Below are 17,650 nucleotides of genomic sequence, written 5' to 3' on the forward strand. Positions count from 1 at the left end.
TGGCCAGACGGAAATGACATATATGTTCTTGCTAACACTTTGGTAAGGCCATCAAGGAGGTCATGAAACCGTGAGCAGGAAGTTACATTTGGTCCTTCAGGCAAGGGGTGTATCCACGGATGTGACAATGTAATAAGAAGGTCATAGTCCCATTAATAAGGTCATACAGATGTTAAGCTGTCCACTCTTGGTCACGATCGTGGCTTATCGATTTCAGCAGGCAGGAAAATCTATTCGAGCCGGGGCGTTGCTGCTCAATTTTGGGGCTTTATCTTATAATGATGTACTTCCACATCCAATACAGAGCTTTTAATGATGTAATCTTTGATTCTGATGAGTTACGATAGAGCTGAAATTCAATACCCAACAATTATGATGATGTCACTTTATTATGTTTTTAAACAGAGTGTTGGCAGCAACTTATAGGCTCACTTCAAGAGAGTGTCTGCTTTGGAAGTTTCATTTTGTTATACCTCTGATAAATACATACAAAACAAATATCTGGGTTAAAATTGACACAGTTTGGCACATAGCACAGACACCCAGGTTTTCTGACCAGTACCTGTTGTGGTTTCGGACTTTTCTGTTTTTCTTGCCTGTTATTGTTATTCATGTATGTTTCCCGTTGTGTTTATTGTATCCTGTGGTCTGTGTATATTTTGTGTAAAACTTACAAGGCCATGCAAAGTTCTGTTCCCTGTTTTGTATTATGTTCCATTTCCTGTTTTATTGTGAAAGTCTGGTTTTCTGTTTTGTCTCATCTAGTTCTACTTCCAGTGTTTTCCCGCCTTGTCTGATTGTCCTGCCCCGCCCTGATGTGTTTCACCTGCCATATCACCTGTCCCTCATTTGTTCATTACCTCATGTATTTAACCTCTGTGTTCCCTTTGTCTCATGCCAGATTGTCTTGTGTTTTGCCCGTCAGTTTGTGTCCATTTTGTGTCCTAGTCTGTTTGGCATTTTTTAGCCTGTTTCCTTTGTTTTTGATTTCTCTCTGCATGGCCTTGTAAGTTTTCCAGTCTCTGTACTGCCGCTTTTTGTTATATTAAATCTTCAAGTTCACACCATCTCCTGCCTGCCTGCCTGGTCTCTGCGTTTGGGCCCACTATTCCCTGCCCCCAGCATAACAAGTACCCATGGCTTTAGACCCATCGGGTCACCAATTAAACCAAGACAATGTGTTTTGAGCCAGCTCAGGTTCTACCTAAAAATGGCCACAAATGTATTGTTAGATGGACAAAATGATGTGCATGTGACATTCAAAATGGCAAATGATATGTATTTTAATCAGTAACAAATAATTACATATACACAGAGTACAGTATATTATACAGTAACAGTTCACAACCATAGCATACTATTTTATTTGGGTGACTAATCCAACAATAGATAGATGTGTAAAATAAAAGATTTGGTGATGATTTTTAAATTATAAAATAAAAAAGCAAGAATAAGACAGCACTACATCCCAACAGGGGGAGCCACAACCTTTCTATGCACAAAGTCTCATGATGTAGCATACTAAAACATAGTCTCGCTTTGCCAGACCTTCCTCCACCGCGGCGCTGCGAAGGAGGGTCTGGCTAGTCCACACAGCATTCCGGGATGGGAGAAAAATGTGCTGTGGTTTATTGGCATTTCTTTAAACCAATCACAATCGTCTTCGGCAGTGCTAAGCACCGGGAAAAGCCACGGTGCAGCTACAAAATAACCTCGGGAAGGAACTTGTTTTGGTGGAACATGTGTACGTTCAAAAGTTGTTTTAGTTGTTGTGCAACAGAAAGCTCAGATTGGAAAGATAGTCTAGCTAGCTGTCTGGATTTACCTTGCAGAGATCTGAGAAAAGGTTAATCATAGTCCTCATAAATCGACCAGAGTTTAAAATGCCAGCACAAAGGAAGCACAAGGCAACGGATGTCCGGCCTAAATTTGGGAAATCCGGCAGAATTTCCGTCGGCAACGGAAGTGGAACGTCAAGGATGTAGACAAACTAAAACATGACAAACCAAAAAAACTAAACAGAAATAATATACACTTAAGAATCAAGCAAGTATTGTTCATACCATTGGGAATGAGGGAAGGTTGTGGCTCTCCCTGTTGGGATGTATTTGTTGTGCTGGTTGCAATCATAATTAACCTCACCTGTGTAAATTGATTGGGGAATTGCCAGAATACGCCAGCACCTGCAGTCTCCAAAGTCTAATAGTGAGTTGATCAAGTCTTATTTTTTTAAAATATATTTCTTGCCGTTTCTCTCTCATTTCAATTACATCCTCATCCTTTTGAAATTATATTTTTGACAAGCGTTTATGCTGCTAGTTATGCCTCTCATGAAAGGCTTTGAAGGGGTTTCTTGGAAGAAAAAAAAAACACAAAATGGTCCATCTTTTAATCAAGATGAATTTATCACTAACAGGAACTTTCAGCTTTGAAAAAAATGAAATGCCTTTCTCTGAGACTTCATTTCTCTGTCTTTTGAATAGAATGAGTGCTTTTTATGCGTTTAGTTTATCACCAAGTTACTGCAGGTCAAAAGTTTAATACCACATAAATGTAATATTTTATTTGTGGGCATTTGTAGGCTAATGTGACAGCGCAGGAGTAACAACCTGTTTGTATTCCAGGGACATAGATCAGATATAATGTGATTTTTATATATATATATTTTTTTTTTTTTCTCAGCTAAGGGGAAAACGTGTTCTTCCGTAAGCCACCAACATCTCACGCTGTCTGCACTCAGACTAATTTGCCTTTATCACCCTAATGGGAATAATTCAGTCATACAAGATACAGCCAGTCTCTGGTTCACTGCTAAGGTCAGATGAAGCACAAGCCTTTGACGTACAGTAGTTGTACTACTGGCAGTGCTTGGTAGTAGTACCAGGCTCTCCAGGAAACTCTGTTCAGTTGCCCAGTCGATTATGATCATTCCCCAGAGAAACCATGAAAAACAGCAGCATAAGTTTGGCTTCCCAAATACTTTAGGATGTTTGCCATACACCATAATTGCTCATTTCCAAGAAGGCAGGTTTTGTAAATCAGAGTAAAGCATGTAATAATAACTACCCAAAATCTGTCTAAATTGAAATGTGATGAAATGCTGAGCCACAAGAGATAATAGTTCTTGTGGGCCACAGTACTCCACAGTATTTCCCAAGTGTGGACGTGTGTACAATAAGTTGGACTTTGCTAAAAACAAAAAAGCACGCTGAAAAAAAGCATTTGACCTAGGGTAAAGATTAAATCAGGAAGAAAGAAAACATGGGGAAACATTGGTCTTTTCTTCCTGACCTCACCTTGCAGCCTCTCTAGAGACTCAGCATGAGCAAATCTGAGTCCTTTTTGCTGCATGAGTTGCTGTTTTGACTCGGATGAAACACAGCAGATGTGAAGTAGTTTACTGACAAGGGAGAAACAAGGGGGAAGTTCATTTGGGGCGAAGTTTTGTCAGTGAATGGTGCCCTCGCAGTATTGTCACTTTGAATTGTTGACACACTTTTCAGCTTCAACCTAAAACAACACATTCTGTCCTTGGGCAATTTAGGAGTTCCCTACCTGTCTGCACACATCTTCCATGTTGTCTTTTTATTGGTCAAATAGTGTGTTTGGGGTGTTTGTTTCCATATTGCAGTACAGAGTTGTCTCTGTGAATAAAATGTCAGGCTAATACAAATCAAATCTCCGTTCCACCATAGCTTAAATAAAATATGGTACTGTAAGGCATATTAAAAACGTCAACTACTGTATCACATTTAAAACCATGCTGCTAACTGACAATATGCATAGAGCAATATCATACTGGATAGATTCTCCATCATTATCCACATTAGCGTCAAATTATTTTCCTCACAGTCTTATAACCATGATTATCTTGTCCATCAGAGTAAATGAATCAGTTAGAGGCTCAAAAGGTACTCATGTGTCATCTGCTGTTAATGCACTTCACTGTCTGTGGAAGTCATAAGCTGTCAAATTTATCAAGTCATTTATCAGTTAACAAGTAGGTGCGTGGACAGATAATATAACACAGAATAGAAGAATAGAGTATTTTAAGTTACAGCAGGATGAAAGCAATTGAAGGAATCGTTTATAGCTTCTGTTAAATTGCCTTTCTGAAGAAGCAGAGTAAGGATTTAAATGTAATACCTTAATTTATACCATAAGTGATGCTTGAGTTTTGACCTCTGTAAAATTGTCTTTCTGTCACTGTCATAGTCATTTTGAGGCCATTACAAAAGCAGTTATATCCTGATTTGAGTAAATTATTGTGAGTAGTCCGGCTGTCTTTTTTTTATTTTTTATTTCAATCTCCTTTTGGAAACGATACGCAAACGGTGGTCGACAAAAGCATTTCTCACTATTCAACTGACATGACTGCTTGAATTAGGACTGAAAGATCATTTTGGGAATTCTCTTTCTGCTGGGGTTAGATACCACTCTCATGTCCGTATGGTAAATATAAAGCTACAGCCAGCAGCTGGTTAGCTTAGTTTAGCTTAGCTTAGCAAAAAGAGTAGAGACAAGCGGAAACAGGTTGCTCTGTCCAAAGGTAACAAAATTCACCTCAATGCACCTCCAAAGCTCACTAGCAAAGTGTAAAAAAAAAAACTTAAAAAACATCATCATTTATGTATCGGGCTGTTTCTTGGCTATGCTTCCTCTGGTTGCCTGGCAACTGCTCAGGCAAGTAATTAGTCCAGCAGTTAACCCTCAACTTTACACTTTTTATGCAAAGTGTAAAAAGTGTTGTTTTTACACTTGTTGGCGTGTCCACATAACACAAGCCTTACGTGATCGCGCACGTGCCCCCAACCCTCCTCCACACAGTTGCTAATAGCCAAGGAGGACACGGAGGATTACAAAAACATGATGGACTCATTCAGAAGAGGTTATTATCTTCACTCGCGTTTCTGTGTGAAAGTCACCGGATGACACAATCTTCTGAACATAGCCATACTGAGAAATACAGAGAGAGTTGTATGGAGCTGATAGTCTTAATTAGCTTTGTAGCAATTCATTTGGCAATGGCTTGAATGTAACAGACGTTTTATTAATATCAAAAAGTTACGCGCTATTGCTTTAACCCCGCCAGGAAGCGAATTTCCTAAAATGTCAAACTTTTCCTTTTTAAAGGAAAATTTCAACTGCCATTTCTACTGTTGTATATCAGACATTTTATTCCCATGACAATTTTGAGCCCCACAGCTGAGCACAGAACAGTCACATGCACTGAAAGCTCTTCTTTTAATCTTCCTCACTTCCCATCTTCTTTCGGCTCGAAGACTCCCATCCAGGCCTGTGAATTTACCCATAGCCACGTCAGTCACTCTGCCTCAGTGCTTCCGCTCCAACCACCACACTATCTGAGATATTGGATTTATTCAACTTATTCTGTTTTTGATGGCGATAATGTGATTGCACATTTATTTGATTTAATTTGGCATGCTTGAGACCAGGCCATGCATGGCTGTTGACAGACTATTAGGCCATGGTGAGGAGGATCTCTCAGATGAGGCTGTGTGTGTGTGTGTGAGTGTTGAGTGTGTGTGTGTGCGTAAACTGAGAGGGTCTTCTTCATATTACATGGGGATGTAGTAGCTTTGGTAGATTGGGTTGCTTCAACTCAGTGTGTGTGTACCCAGGGGACTCTGCTGTGCTTCAGAGGGACGATAACATGACCTCTCAAACACAGCTAATGAGCTCTAACAACCTGACTGATGACGCTCGTGCATTAACCAAAATCAATCAGGGTCTCTCTGTCTCTCTGCTCGCCTCTTCTTTACCTTCTGTAATACAGAGTAAATTATGCTAATTTATCTGAGCAGCAGGAAATGTTTTTGTAAGTTAGCAATGCTTTTGTATCAGTCATGTCGTGCCACACTTTTATAGGCCAAGGTAAAAATGATGTGGGAAACATTTGTAGTTATGAATTATGAAGGGGAGAATATTTAAATGTACCCACATCTACTTACTGAGTTTGCAAATTGGCACTGCCTGCATCACAGTCCATTTAAAAGAGTCAATTACTTTTAATTGTACGACTTCAAATAGTCCAGAACCTATTAATTTTCAGAATAATTAGCCTACACACTTTTTTCACATTGCGTGTTAGTATTGGGATCATTTTTAATTGACTCCCAGGCCTAAAGGGATCAATTAATATCACCAATTTTTAAGGGAACACACTCACACACACATATTACTGCTCTTAAACATGCCCAAGGATATGGTAACACAATAAAACACAAATGGTTTTCCAACACCTTTGGATCTTTTGTTATAATTATTAATATTTCTACTGTTTTCATGTGAACTTAAAATAGGTCAAAATGTGAAGAAAATGCTGTAATGTATGCACCAGCTAACCTCCAAGAAAGGATGAATTGGTTAATGCAAACGAGTCCAGTTTTGACTTATTTTGTTTGTGTGAGCTGCTCCTGAGACTGGCAGTGGCCGTGCTCACTCTCTCAACGTGGGTGGAGTGGCGTGATGAATGGGAGCTGCCTGGTTAGGTGGATTTATACGACAGTAAAAGAGTCTGGCAATTGATGACTCTGTAGAGTTCACAGCTGAACAAAGTTAGAAAAGAACAGTTAAGATAAGCACGCAACACAATCATTGTTTCCTGTGATTGTTTCCAAACCGGCAAAAGTAGAAGTAGATAACCATTTAGTACTTTAAAGGTCCCATATTGTAAAAAGTGAGCTTTCCATGTATTTATTTTATTATAAAGCAGGTCAAGGTGCTATATAAATACTGTGAAAGTATCAAAACACTCGGGGAGGGGGGGGGGTGAATACATATATATCAGTCCCTCCAGAAAAACGCGATTATGCGATCGCATAATTCAATGCATAATCAGCCAAAGTCCGCATATTCATGCGGGGGCCGCATTTTTTCAAATATGCCGCACTTTCGCCGCATAAATTGCCGATTTCCGTGCAAAATATGCAGCGCTTGCATGATTTAATAATCCCCGCATATATCTTAGCAGAAAGTTGAAAAAATTTTGCGTTTCTTCACACAAGAGCAGCCATTTTCCCCTGTTGCCATGGGAATGTTATGAAGTGACGTAATTACGCGACGTGAACATCATCGAAAAGCAGGTGTTGGAGGTTGAATTTGACATGTACTTTGAGTCTCTTAAGTTGGTATCCAATAAGAAAGCTATCTTAATATCTGATATTATCTGAAATTTCTTTGTTTAAGTGCTCCTGCTGTTTTAAAAGTCTGTCTCTTTTGTATCTTTTATTTCCCTCTGTTTAGACTAGCTATTACTTTTATTTTTACTTTAATATTATATTATTTGTATTTATTTTTGTATCTTATTTGTTTACTTATTGCAATGACTGAATATCTGTAAACTATTTTTGGAAATTAAGTTTAAAAAAAGCAGGGTGTTGGGGGAATCACTTTTTCTTCTCTTTTTCATCAAACCACAGTTTTTGCAAGTTCACGCAGTTTTTGCAAGTTCCCACAATTTCATTGCATAAAATTGCATAAATATCCCGCATATTCCATCGCATTTATTAAGAAAACGTGCCGCATAATCAAGGATTTTTGCCCGCAACAATCACAAAAAAACTCCGCGTTTTTCTGGAAGGACGTAAGACAGACAGTATGAGAAAAAGTATGTGTTTTTTAAACATAAATTCATGTAAACACATTCCAGTAGAAACCTAACATACAAATATAAACCTGAAAATTAGCATAATATGGAACCTTTAGGAAACTTACTTTGTCATTCTTCACTTTGTGCTCTTTTGGACAAACAGATTCAAGTAGCCGACTTTACAGTAGGGATTACTTTTTTAAAAACCAAAACATTGATATCCTTTGTAATGTAATAATTGAATAGGACCCAAAGCACATGTCACAGTTCACTCATACTGTTAACTAATTTAGTAATACTTGCATGTGGTGCATTTAGACATATAGAATTTAAGTAGCTTGGTGACATGGTGAGATATATGGATGTTAAACTATTCACAAACCTTCTCTGCTCTGTGCCTCTCCAGCTGTGCCATACTAAGGATCCTGGGAACTGATGATAGCATAGGAGCCACGTAGTTGCCCTGAAAGCCTGTCAGAGAGAGCTTAGGGTGGAGGTTAACACAGCGGCTTTATAGCCCAATCCCACACAATCTGTATGTCCACATCAGGACACATGCCGAGTTCACAGGCATCAGGGAAAAAACATAAACACCACATCCATTGACCTTTCCCCTAATATATTTACTCCATGTGCATTATGGAGTGCAGAAAAGCTGCTGTTTCCACCACTTCCTATCTTCTCATAGCCCAAGGACATTAAATTGTTTCATGCTGAAATAAGCCCCTCGGGGTCTTTTATTAAAGGATTTTGTGAAACAACATTCTGTGCATAATTAAGGACATGCCAGTAATTTGAAATGCATATTCTAGGGATTTTTTTGTTAGGGTTGCTAATATCACACATTTGCCACTGGATGTTTCTCTCATAGCTCCATACAACTCTAATTTTGGTGTGCGGTAAAATGCTCAGCCACATTTCATCAGAGTTCATACACCTGCTTTTCTTGAATTACAGTGCTGAATAAGCAGTCAAGTAATTATCAGCCTTTTGAAAGTGAGAATCTTGAACAGGTTGCATGATCTCAGCAGGTTCAGATAGTCTGACCATGTTACTGTAATATCCTGTGGTTAAAATGTGCTTTATTTTAGTTACATTTATGTAAATGTTACCAGTGGTCTGGGTTGCTCAAGCAGATATTTCTAAACCATAAGGTTTAAGAGCAGCACAGACAATGCAGTGAATGGGACAGGTTTTGCGTGCATCTGTACGTGCTTGACATTAGAAAAACTGGACTCAATTAATTTGCCTATTAAAATTTAGATGCACAAATGAGCAACAAACACCAAGGATAGAACCACTGTTTTATCAATTTCTTAAAAATTGGTGCACCATTGGAAGGTTTGGGAAATTTACAGAAATGGTCGGACACAGCCTTCTTAATTCCAACATAGGAAAGGTGTGGTGAGAGGGGTTTTCCGAAGCTATTTGAACCATCCGACAAGCAGCCCTTAAAGATAAGTTGAAACTGAGCACTTTTAATATGTCAGTGTGAGGTGACCTATCCAGTGGCCACAAAAGGAACAGTGTACTATGAAACAGCACCTGACCCCTGGGTAGAATCAATACTCACTTCTCTTATAGGGCAACCTAGCATTCAGCCAGCCAGTAGGTCCAGCTAGCCACTGTGCCTACATCAACAAGCCAAGGAAGTCGATCTGCACATGCTTTTTCTTTTTAATTTTAACATTATGAATGTGCACCAATACAAAAGACATACCACGTACCTCTTTCACGTACATTGTAATTTATTCTTTCACCATTTGGACAAAGTTTGATAAGCGACACAATATATGATAATCTGTATACACCTGGAACCCTTTTTAGCTTTTACTGATTGGTTCCTCACAGCAAATATACTGTACATACCCACCTTAAAGAGAAAATCAAAAGGAGCATAATGATTTGGGCCCCTCATAGAATACATTCAGACAGAACCACTTTGGTCCAGAAAGGGGAGTGACCCAAGCCGCTGGCTTCAAAAACATACATGGTTATGGTCACAGCTTAAAATACACATTAGTTTGAAATAAAATTAGCATAGTCTTTGACCATACTTACTTCATATACCCTAGTGAATACTATTTTACTGACAACATTCCTTTGTTACTGTGTCATTATCCAAACATTTCGCTCTGGAAAAAAAACACCTGTGGGCAAGCACCGCAGTGTGTGCATCATGCTCCCAGCTCAATTCTGATTATTTAGTATCTTCCTGCTCTACAATCCTCAGCAGAGGCTGTTAAAAAATAGCCTCAGCCTGCTATTTTGTTTTCACCGACTCAACACCAGCACCTGGCTGAAGTGTAAATACACAGAGCTATTATCTGAACGACAAACATGCTGCTGTTGTGCTCTAATTTAGTTCTGAACTACAACATGACACAGAGGAGTCACACTGAGAGTAGCTTCCATAATAAAACATAGAGCTCTGTCTTCCTTGTGCCTTATATAGGCATGACTTCTGGGAATATATGCTAGAGTGGAAGTCACAATGACCTCTGACCTCTGCTCTGTGTGAAGCGAGTTGTACTGGTTTATATCAGCCCATCGCTTATCTGGCTGCAGCCTATGGTTCATTTTACTCCACAATGTGAAATATTAAAACTACACACATTTACTTACACCTACCTAAAAATATACACGCACACTCACACATACATGCCAAGAAACATATTAAAAGCAATCAAAGAAATCACCTGTATAAACACACATGTAGAAACACAGTATTTAACAATTATAAATTAACATTGTGCAAATAGCCATACATACAAAGTCAAGCTCTGGCAAAAGGTTTAGCAACTCAAAGATGAATTGACGCTTAACAGGAGGCTTCCCTTCTTTAAATATAAATGCAATGTATTCAGAAGCAAATGTACCACTGCTAATTTAGGTTTCTTTGTTACTAGAATGCTTAAAAGGTTTTGTTCTACTTTTAGGGTGCAGAGTTTTGTTCTTAGTGTTCACAGCCCCTGCACACACAGGATAAGGCTGAATATTAAACACTGATGTACAGCAGTTTATACCAACTGCGTTTTATTTCCGGGATTGTTCGGGTGCTGCCGGATATTCCGCCGGGTGTCCCTTTTTTTTCAGCCGGATGTCCATCACCTTCTTCTTTCTTTGTGTTGGCATTCTAAGCTCCAGTGGATTTGTGAGGACTATGGTTAACTGCTCCTCAGATCTCTGCAGGGTAAATCCAGACAGCTAGCTAGAATATCTGTCCAATCTGAGATTTCTGTTGCACGCCTAAAACAACTTTTGAACATACACATGTTCCACCAAAACAGCTTCACAGGTTATGTCTATATGCTGTGTATTTTTGTCCTTCATTTGAGTGCACGGTTTACCCAATCAGCTTTCATCTCAGGGGGTTGAGTGGGCTACTGGGTAGAATTTCATATAGTACGCCAGTACATGTGAGTCAGACAACATGTTGATGGCAAAGGGAAAAGAAAACATTTAATGGCACAGAATTGCAACTATTCCCCTTGAAAATACACCTGGCACATTTACACAGTTACAAACGAAGCACTCTGCAGTATCGAAGGTTTAGACTTACGTATATAAAAAAAGACGTTTATTGTAAAACACCTAGTCAAGCAATGATCATTTTAGCTTATTTATAAACCACCTCATACCATCTCTTGACCTCTTTTACCCTAATGTCTACATGTAAGCCAGGAATGACCTGGTGAGAGCAGCTGCCAATTTCCAATGTCCCCTGGATGGGGCCGCTTGAATAACACAGTAGTCACCTTACTGTTTAAGGTACAGCCAGCAGAATATTTCTTCTTTTTCTATACATTTTCAGCAAAGCCAGTATAGACAAGAAGCCATTTACCGATATCGGAGCAAAGCGAAAAAGGAAGAGAAAAAAAACTCCCTACCATCTTGTTTTGAGTCACTTGTTTGGTCTTTTTTGTGTATGCAGTTCAATGTCCAGTTTGCCTTTAACCTCCAGTACCATAAAACACACATTTGATACACAGCACAAATTAGAGCAGAGAATCAAGCAAAGACCCTGCTTCTTTTTGTTGTTGTTTTGTCTTGTTTTGTTGCTGTGTTTGCTATTTGAGGTTTCAGGTTTTTTTTCTTATTATTTTACATGACTTATCTGCCTTGAGATGCCATTGTTGTATTGTTCAACATGCCGCAGTGTCATTCACTGTCCAACACACATCTACAGAAATCCATTTACGAGGCTTGCAGCACATTAGACATCTCAGTGTGGGAGTCTGCCGTATTGTTCTCTGTTCTCTGGCTTAGAACCGCTCGGTCTCCCAGTGACACCAATCTCTGGGCAAAGAGCACTCGGCTCTTCACAGCCATCCAGGGCAGTTTTCAGAGCCAGATGAGAGCTCAATGCTCTCCCAAGTTTCTTTATCAAGTTCTTATTCCCAACTCCTTTCACAGGTGGCTCTCCACGTTCTCTCTCTGACCCTCGTAACACTGCACCTTGTCTGTAAGGTTGATGTCCTCCAGTAGGGTGCAGTTGCTGATGGTTACCTCGTGAAGCGGGGAGGCACACTGGCCTGCCCCCTTACTGTGGACCATACCGTTGTGGCATCCAGCCACAAGCATGTGCGTCTCCTCAGGGCTACAGACCGGGGAAGAGGTTTTGGCGATGTCCGGGAGATGAGGCAGTCGAGAGACGTGGTTCAACAGGCTAGCTGTCTTCGTGTTGGGGGTATTGCTGTAGGTGTGGCGGTATTCCTCCTCGATGTTCCTCCCTAGCTTCCAGCGCTTCCACTTCTTCAGGATCTCCGACTGCACCTGAGGAGAGGACGGAGAGTCTTGTTCTCTTAAAAAGTACTGTATAGAGTCGCTGGTGTGGTGAATCTGATTCTTTAATATGTGCGCACGGAAGAAGACCTGAAGTGTCACTTCAGAGTAGCTGTTTATATACATATCTTTAAGTCACCAAAAGGACAACCGTTTGCTGTGCTCATGACAGGAGCTTGTTTGAGTCATGCATTCTACAACATACATTTCCTGAGCTCCTTTCTTGAAATCACATGTCATGTTTATGTACTTCACACCTCCCTTTGCTGTGTAGAAGAACTTGCCCTCTGATATCTCCTAACTATTTGTCAGGAAAACATGATCCTTTGATAATATGACACTTTGATCTTCTGTCTCTCAGCTAAAATCCCTCAGACTTCATCAAGCTCACTAATGTAATAAGCTACAATCTACAATCTCAAATGTTTATTTCCCACATTCATTTCATGATGAGAGAAAAGTTGACAAAAGTGTTTTTTGTCGTGCATTTGAGGAGACTCACTTCTTTGTTGACAAAGCAGTACAAGATGGCCACCAAGAGACCCTGTGGAGACAACCAAAAGTGAGTCACTCTCCTATCATTAACTCATGACCGTTACAATATTCACTCACACGTTATTTTGAAAAATCCAATGTTTGAAGCTATGAAAACTTGACGCCATGTGTTGTAGTGCATCTTTTGGTTACATTAGGCAGTTGCCAGTTTGTTGCTTTATGACAAAACCACTGAGTGCAATCACATGCACATTAGAATGTCTTCAGACTTAAGTTGAAAGTATCATGGCTGCGCTTGTTGTCTTGTCGCTTTCTTCATCAATGCGATTCCCCTGGTGATTGGCTGTTATCTTGACACACGTCATCTGTGTCCCCTCAGCAAAAAGGTCACTGTCATAATGTCCCAGTGTGACACAGCCAGTTAGCAGCACAGACAGCAGTACATTACGTTAATATAATCCCTCCTGACACATGAGTAAATACAGCTCTCCTAATTTGTGTGGGGGAAGGGATACTCAGACAGGCAGCAACTTCTGAACAGATCGCTGAACAAGCATCTAATACGACACTTAGACAAGATGAAAGAATAACTTTTTTATGTTAATTTGGTATAGCGTGAATTTTGAGATTTGGATTTGATTAGCAGATAAATGTAAATCTCAGCTGCAGTTGTGCGTCTTACACTTCTTGTTAAGTTTGACTCCAATGTGAGAACAAAGGCTGTGCTTTAAATTTTCTTTTTTAATCCTGTTTCAGCATGTCTAACCCCATTTTCTCCTTCATTGCTCAGTTCTCCTATCTCTCCCCCAAACACATTATATGCTTTCTTTTTCAATGTTGTGTCAGTACAGGAAATACAGGGGTAATTATGAACCATAAGATGCCTCATCAATGCCTCAGCTCTCCCTAGAACCCCTAAGCTAAATGGCGATGCTGAGTTGTTTCATAATCGGTTTGGTCTTTGTTCTTGAAAAATGAAAATAGATGCTTTGGTTCAAGTTTTTGAACCAAAGCATCTATTTTTCAGAGTCTGACCTGGAAGGAGGAGAAGAAGAGGTCACAGAAGAGCTTGGTGAGACGCAATCCGATGGTGGCCTTGGTGGACTCGTCCGTGACAAAGATAAAGATCACCGGATGGATGCCCAGCAGAGGGATCAGGGTTAGAGTTGACTTAGCCAACCTGAGATGGATAGAGGGGGGTGAGAGACAAAGACAGAATAAGTGGAGAGAATAATGTAACGTAAAGAGAGAAAAACTGTTTTAACATTTAGACTCACCTGAATTTGTAATCTGTGTATCTCATTTGGTGCGCTCGAAGTTTTGACACAAGAATTTTAATGATATGGATAAAGATAAGGAAGTTGATCTGTGAAAGGCAAAGACACCGGTGTTGATAATAACAGTTTGAAATAGATGACAAACAGATTTTGAAGGCCATGCAGAAGGTTTGGTTTTATGCGCAAAGAGGTTTTGAGACACACTGCGCTGGAACTTTGGCTGCCACCCCCAAAAACACTGGACATTGGATTTGAAAAACACAACAGCAATGTGTTTTTTTTCCAGAAACACAGTATAATGCACACACCCAGAAATAAAAGTATTTCTAATGAAAACTGTTGAACAGGGAACAAGGAAATTTCGGATGAAAAACTAAAAACTTTTGCAGGCAAAACCAAAACTCTCTGCTTGGATTAATACCAATAATGGTAAGTACGAAACATGTTTGAGTAAACTGACCCTTTATGATTATTAAAGCACATTCTGAAAGGGAACTCTTTCACAGCAGCTGACATTTCAGGAAACAGTGGGTGTTCATCAAATGCAAATTACTTATGACATGACCTTTACATTTACAATTAAAGTTGTTACTGGTAATTTGAAGGTGCCTGAACAAAGGAAGTGAAAGGACCTAATTTGTACAGTCCATTCATTTATCTAGGCATTTTGTGATTAATAGAAACATTTATTTGCAGTATTAATACATTCTGTTCAGTAAAACCGCTGGAATTAGCAAAAGTTAGACGCCGAAGAACAACTCAAAATTACACCAGTATGTACCACTTACTGTAAGTTTCATGATGGATGAAATGCAGCTTTCTCTAATCTCCTTGTCCTCAAGATTATAAGAAAAATTATTTAACTAGTCCATATAGTATATGCGTTCACTGCAATGTGACAGTATCTTTATATGTATGTATGTGTTATTTCATATTTGCGTAGACTTTGATCTTTGATCTTTTAATAGCAAAATCACATATTCTTGCAGCGGCACACACACATACAAGTGTTTACTACTGAGTGAAATGTTCTACTGATGTGCACCTTAAACATACTGGGATCAGGGAAAAGAGGGAAACACTGAAATGGGAAGCCGCCCTCCCATCTCTGCAACAACTCAAACACAGGAATTCCTGTTAGATACAGGCCACTTAGAAGGAAGATTAATGCATGGAAAATGCCAGGATGTCTGTGTAACTGGCCTGACGTAAGAGCATGAAAAATTAGACTTATATAAAGGTCAGAACTGACTTTTTGTAGAGCACACCTACAATAAAGGGCCTGGTCACGGGTATGGAAAGGGATTAGCTTTGACTCTTAAGATGTTTCCCCAGATGTTTGGCCTAAAGGACAGACATCCTTTTACACTTCATGAATAAATGAGGTGTGTTTAATATTTTATAGTGTATGAATGGAATGAAAAAGTGCAAATGCAGGAGTGGTGGGTAAATATGTGGGTATTTTAGGGTAATTGCACTTTTTTTTTGTCAATGTATTGTCAATGCAAAAATAATAAGAAACGTACAGTATATGGCAAAAAATGTAGAAGAAGCAAAAATAGTAGACAGCAACAGAATGATAGCGAGGAAGGGGAAATTACCACAACTGCCACCAGAATCGGGGAGCGGATGATCCACCAGTAATTCATGTTTATATTTTGCTCCCAGCACCTGAAAAAGAAAAGCGTTGGAGCAAAGATCAGTCAGAGACAACCAGAAACACCTCCCATGCTTTCAAACAAGGCTCACTCTGCTACACATTTTGTTCCACTGTTTTGCAATTCTGCAGAAGCCGAAAGCTTTCCTCTCCCAGGATGATGAAATGTGAGAGACTAATGTGCACCGTCATGTTTTTTTTTTTAAGTTTTCGATAACAATGCAATGTGTCCTTAAGTGTGTAGGCTAGACCCAAAAAGGTTGCATAATAAAGTTTGGGAACATGAAATATTAAAAACGTGCAAACACAAGTGCTGTTCTGACACAGTTTCCATATTTGGCGTCCTGCAGAAGATAAAAAGTGCCTGTGTGAGAAGTTGAATTCCTTCTGTTAAATTGACAGTGAGCTGATGAGTATCAACATTTTATAAGACAAACACCATCTGCCATTTATTTTTTCGGAATATGATGATATGATGTGCTGTCAGACAAAACTGTCTGATGGGTCTAATGGAAAGAGTGAGGGAATAGAGAAAGAGAGGGAGGGAGGTAGAGCGCTGTGGAAACTTACTCTTGATTTTCATACAGGTATTTAGCTATCACCCAGGGCACGAGGAATATTAACGGGGTACCTGTAAAGAAATAAAAGCTGTCTAAATGCAAAACAGTCATATTGTACACCAACCTTACAGCCATTCACATTTACTGCTCTCATTTAATTTTATCATCATATAACACCTTGCATCCCCTGACTTATTACTCCACACAAACACACACTCCCACACACAAATACACACTTGCAGACACCCAGCTCACCCCAGCCAATGCACAGGTAGATTTTGAAGTAGTTCCTCTCTGTAAACACAGTGATGACCAGGAGGTTGTGGAGGTAGATGCCTTCCACCAGGAGCCAGTAGCTGTTGGCCATGATGCTGTACTGCATCATCACCATGGCGATGCGACAGCTAACCACTGTCTGCAAAACAGCAGCAAAGTTTATTTCACACATGATAAAATATCAAGCTGTCTTAAACATTATTTAGTGAGAGTGATGTGAAGGGTGAGATCAGTGCTGCAGCAGGTGGGAGCTCATTCTGCCGCCAGGATTCAGACAACAGCAACAACTATAAACCTAAAGCTAGCTGTGACCCTCAAACAAAGAACTCTACACATCAACTCATGTGGTTGACCATAGGCGCCGATACCGTGGGTGCTCCGGAACTCGAGCACCCACGGAAAATACTGCGCACCCACATGTGCCAGACTGCCAGTAGGCTACATTCATTTAAAATTGTATTTTTGCAGTTGGTGCTAAGTGAAGCATCTGTCATAGTGTGATTGGTTATGTCGGTGGCATTGATTCTTAATTTCCCATGAAGCTGATCGCGGTTACGTGTCAGTTAAACTTTTCATCTCCAATCCTATCTGTATTGGTGAGAAGTGGCGCTGTCCTGAGTTGAAAGCCTACTTTACGGCTTTATTATCGAGTTAATAGCGTGCGTGTGTGCTCGTCTCGGCCGCTGTCCATTTCCTAAGGTTCTGACTTTTTTTTTTAAAGGGCGTGTGCCTGTGAGCACCCACGGAGGAAAACATAAATCAGCGCCAATGCCCCTGTTATGAATAATTAGCTGCTACAGTTATATTTGTGGTTACCATTACACTTTCACAAGAATACCATTCCATTTCTAGTCGTACAATTTACTTATTTATAGAATTGTACTGTACTGTTATACAAATCATAATTATGGTAGCACATATCCAGGTCATATTCTTTGTACACTCTTTGATAGACCTTATGTATGATGTTTTTATCTTCTATTATTAT

General features: G+C 39.7%; 1 protein-coding gene across 3 annotated transcripts in view; it reads right to left on the minus strand.

The window, feature by feature from the left end:
• Positions 1-9,340: 9,340 nt before the first annotated feature.
• Positions 9,341-17,650, minus strand: part of gcgra (glucagon receptor a) — a 40,120-nt gene continuing 31,810 nt past the window's right edge. For all 3 annotated transcript variants that reach the window (XM_039825320.1, XM_039825322.1, XM_039825321.1), the window contains 7 exons: positions 16,642-16,801; positions 16,397-16,457; positions 15,771-15,840; positions 14,170-14,258; positions 13,928-14,072; positions 12,900-12,941; positions 9,341-12,388 (listed from right to left, as the gene is read on the minus strand). In XM_039825320.1, the coding sequence (XP_039681254.1) occupies positions 12,023-12,388; positions 12,900-12,941; positions 13,928-14,072; positions 14,170-14,258; positions 15,771-15,840; positions 16,397-16,457; positions 16,642-16,801 (933 nt within the window). In that variant the 3' untranslated portion in view covers positions 9,341-12,022. The remainder of the gene's footprint in view (positions 12,389-12,899; positions 12,942-13,927; positions 14,073-14,169; positions 14,259-15,770; positions 15,841-16,396; positions 16,458-16,641; positions 16,802-17,650) is intronic.

This window comes from Perca fluviatilis, chromosome 15, assembly GCF_010015445.1.
Source record: "Perca fluviatilis chromosome 15, GENO_Pfluv_1.0, whole genome shotgun sequence".
NCBI classification, from domain to species: Eukaryota; Metazoa; Chordata; class Actinopteri; order Perciformes; family Percidae; genus Perca; species Perca fluviatilis.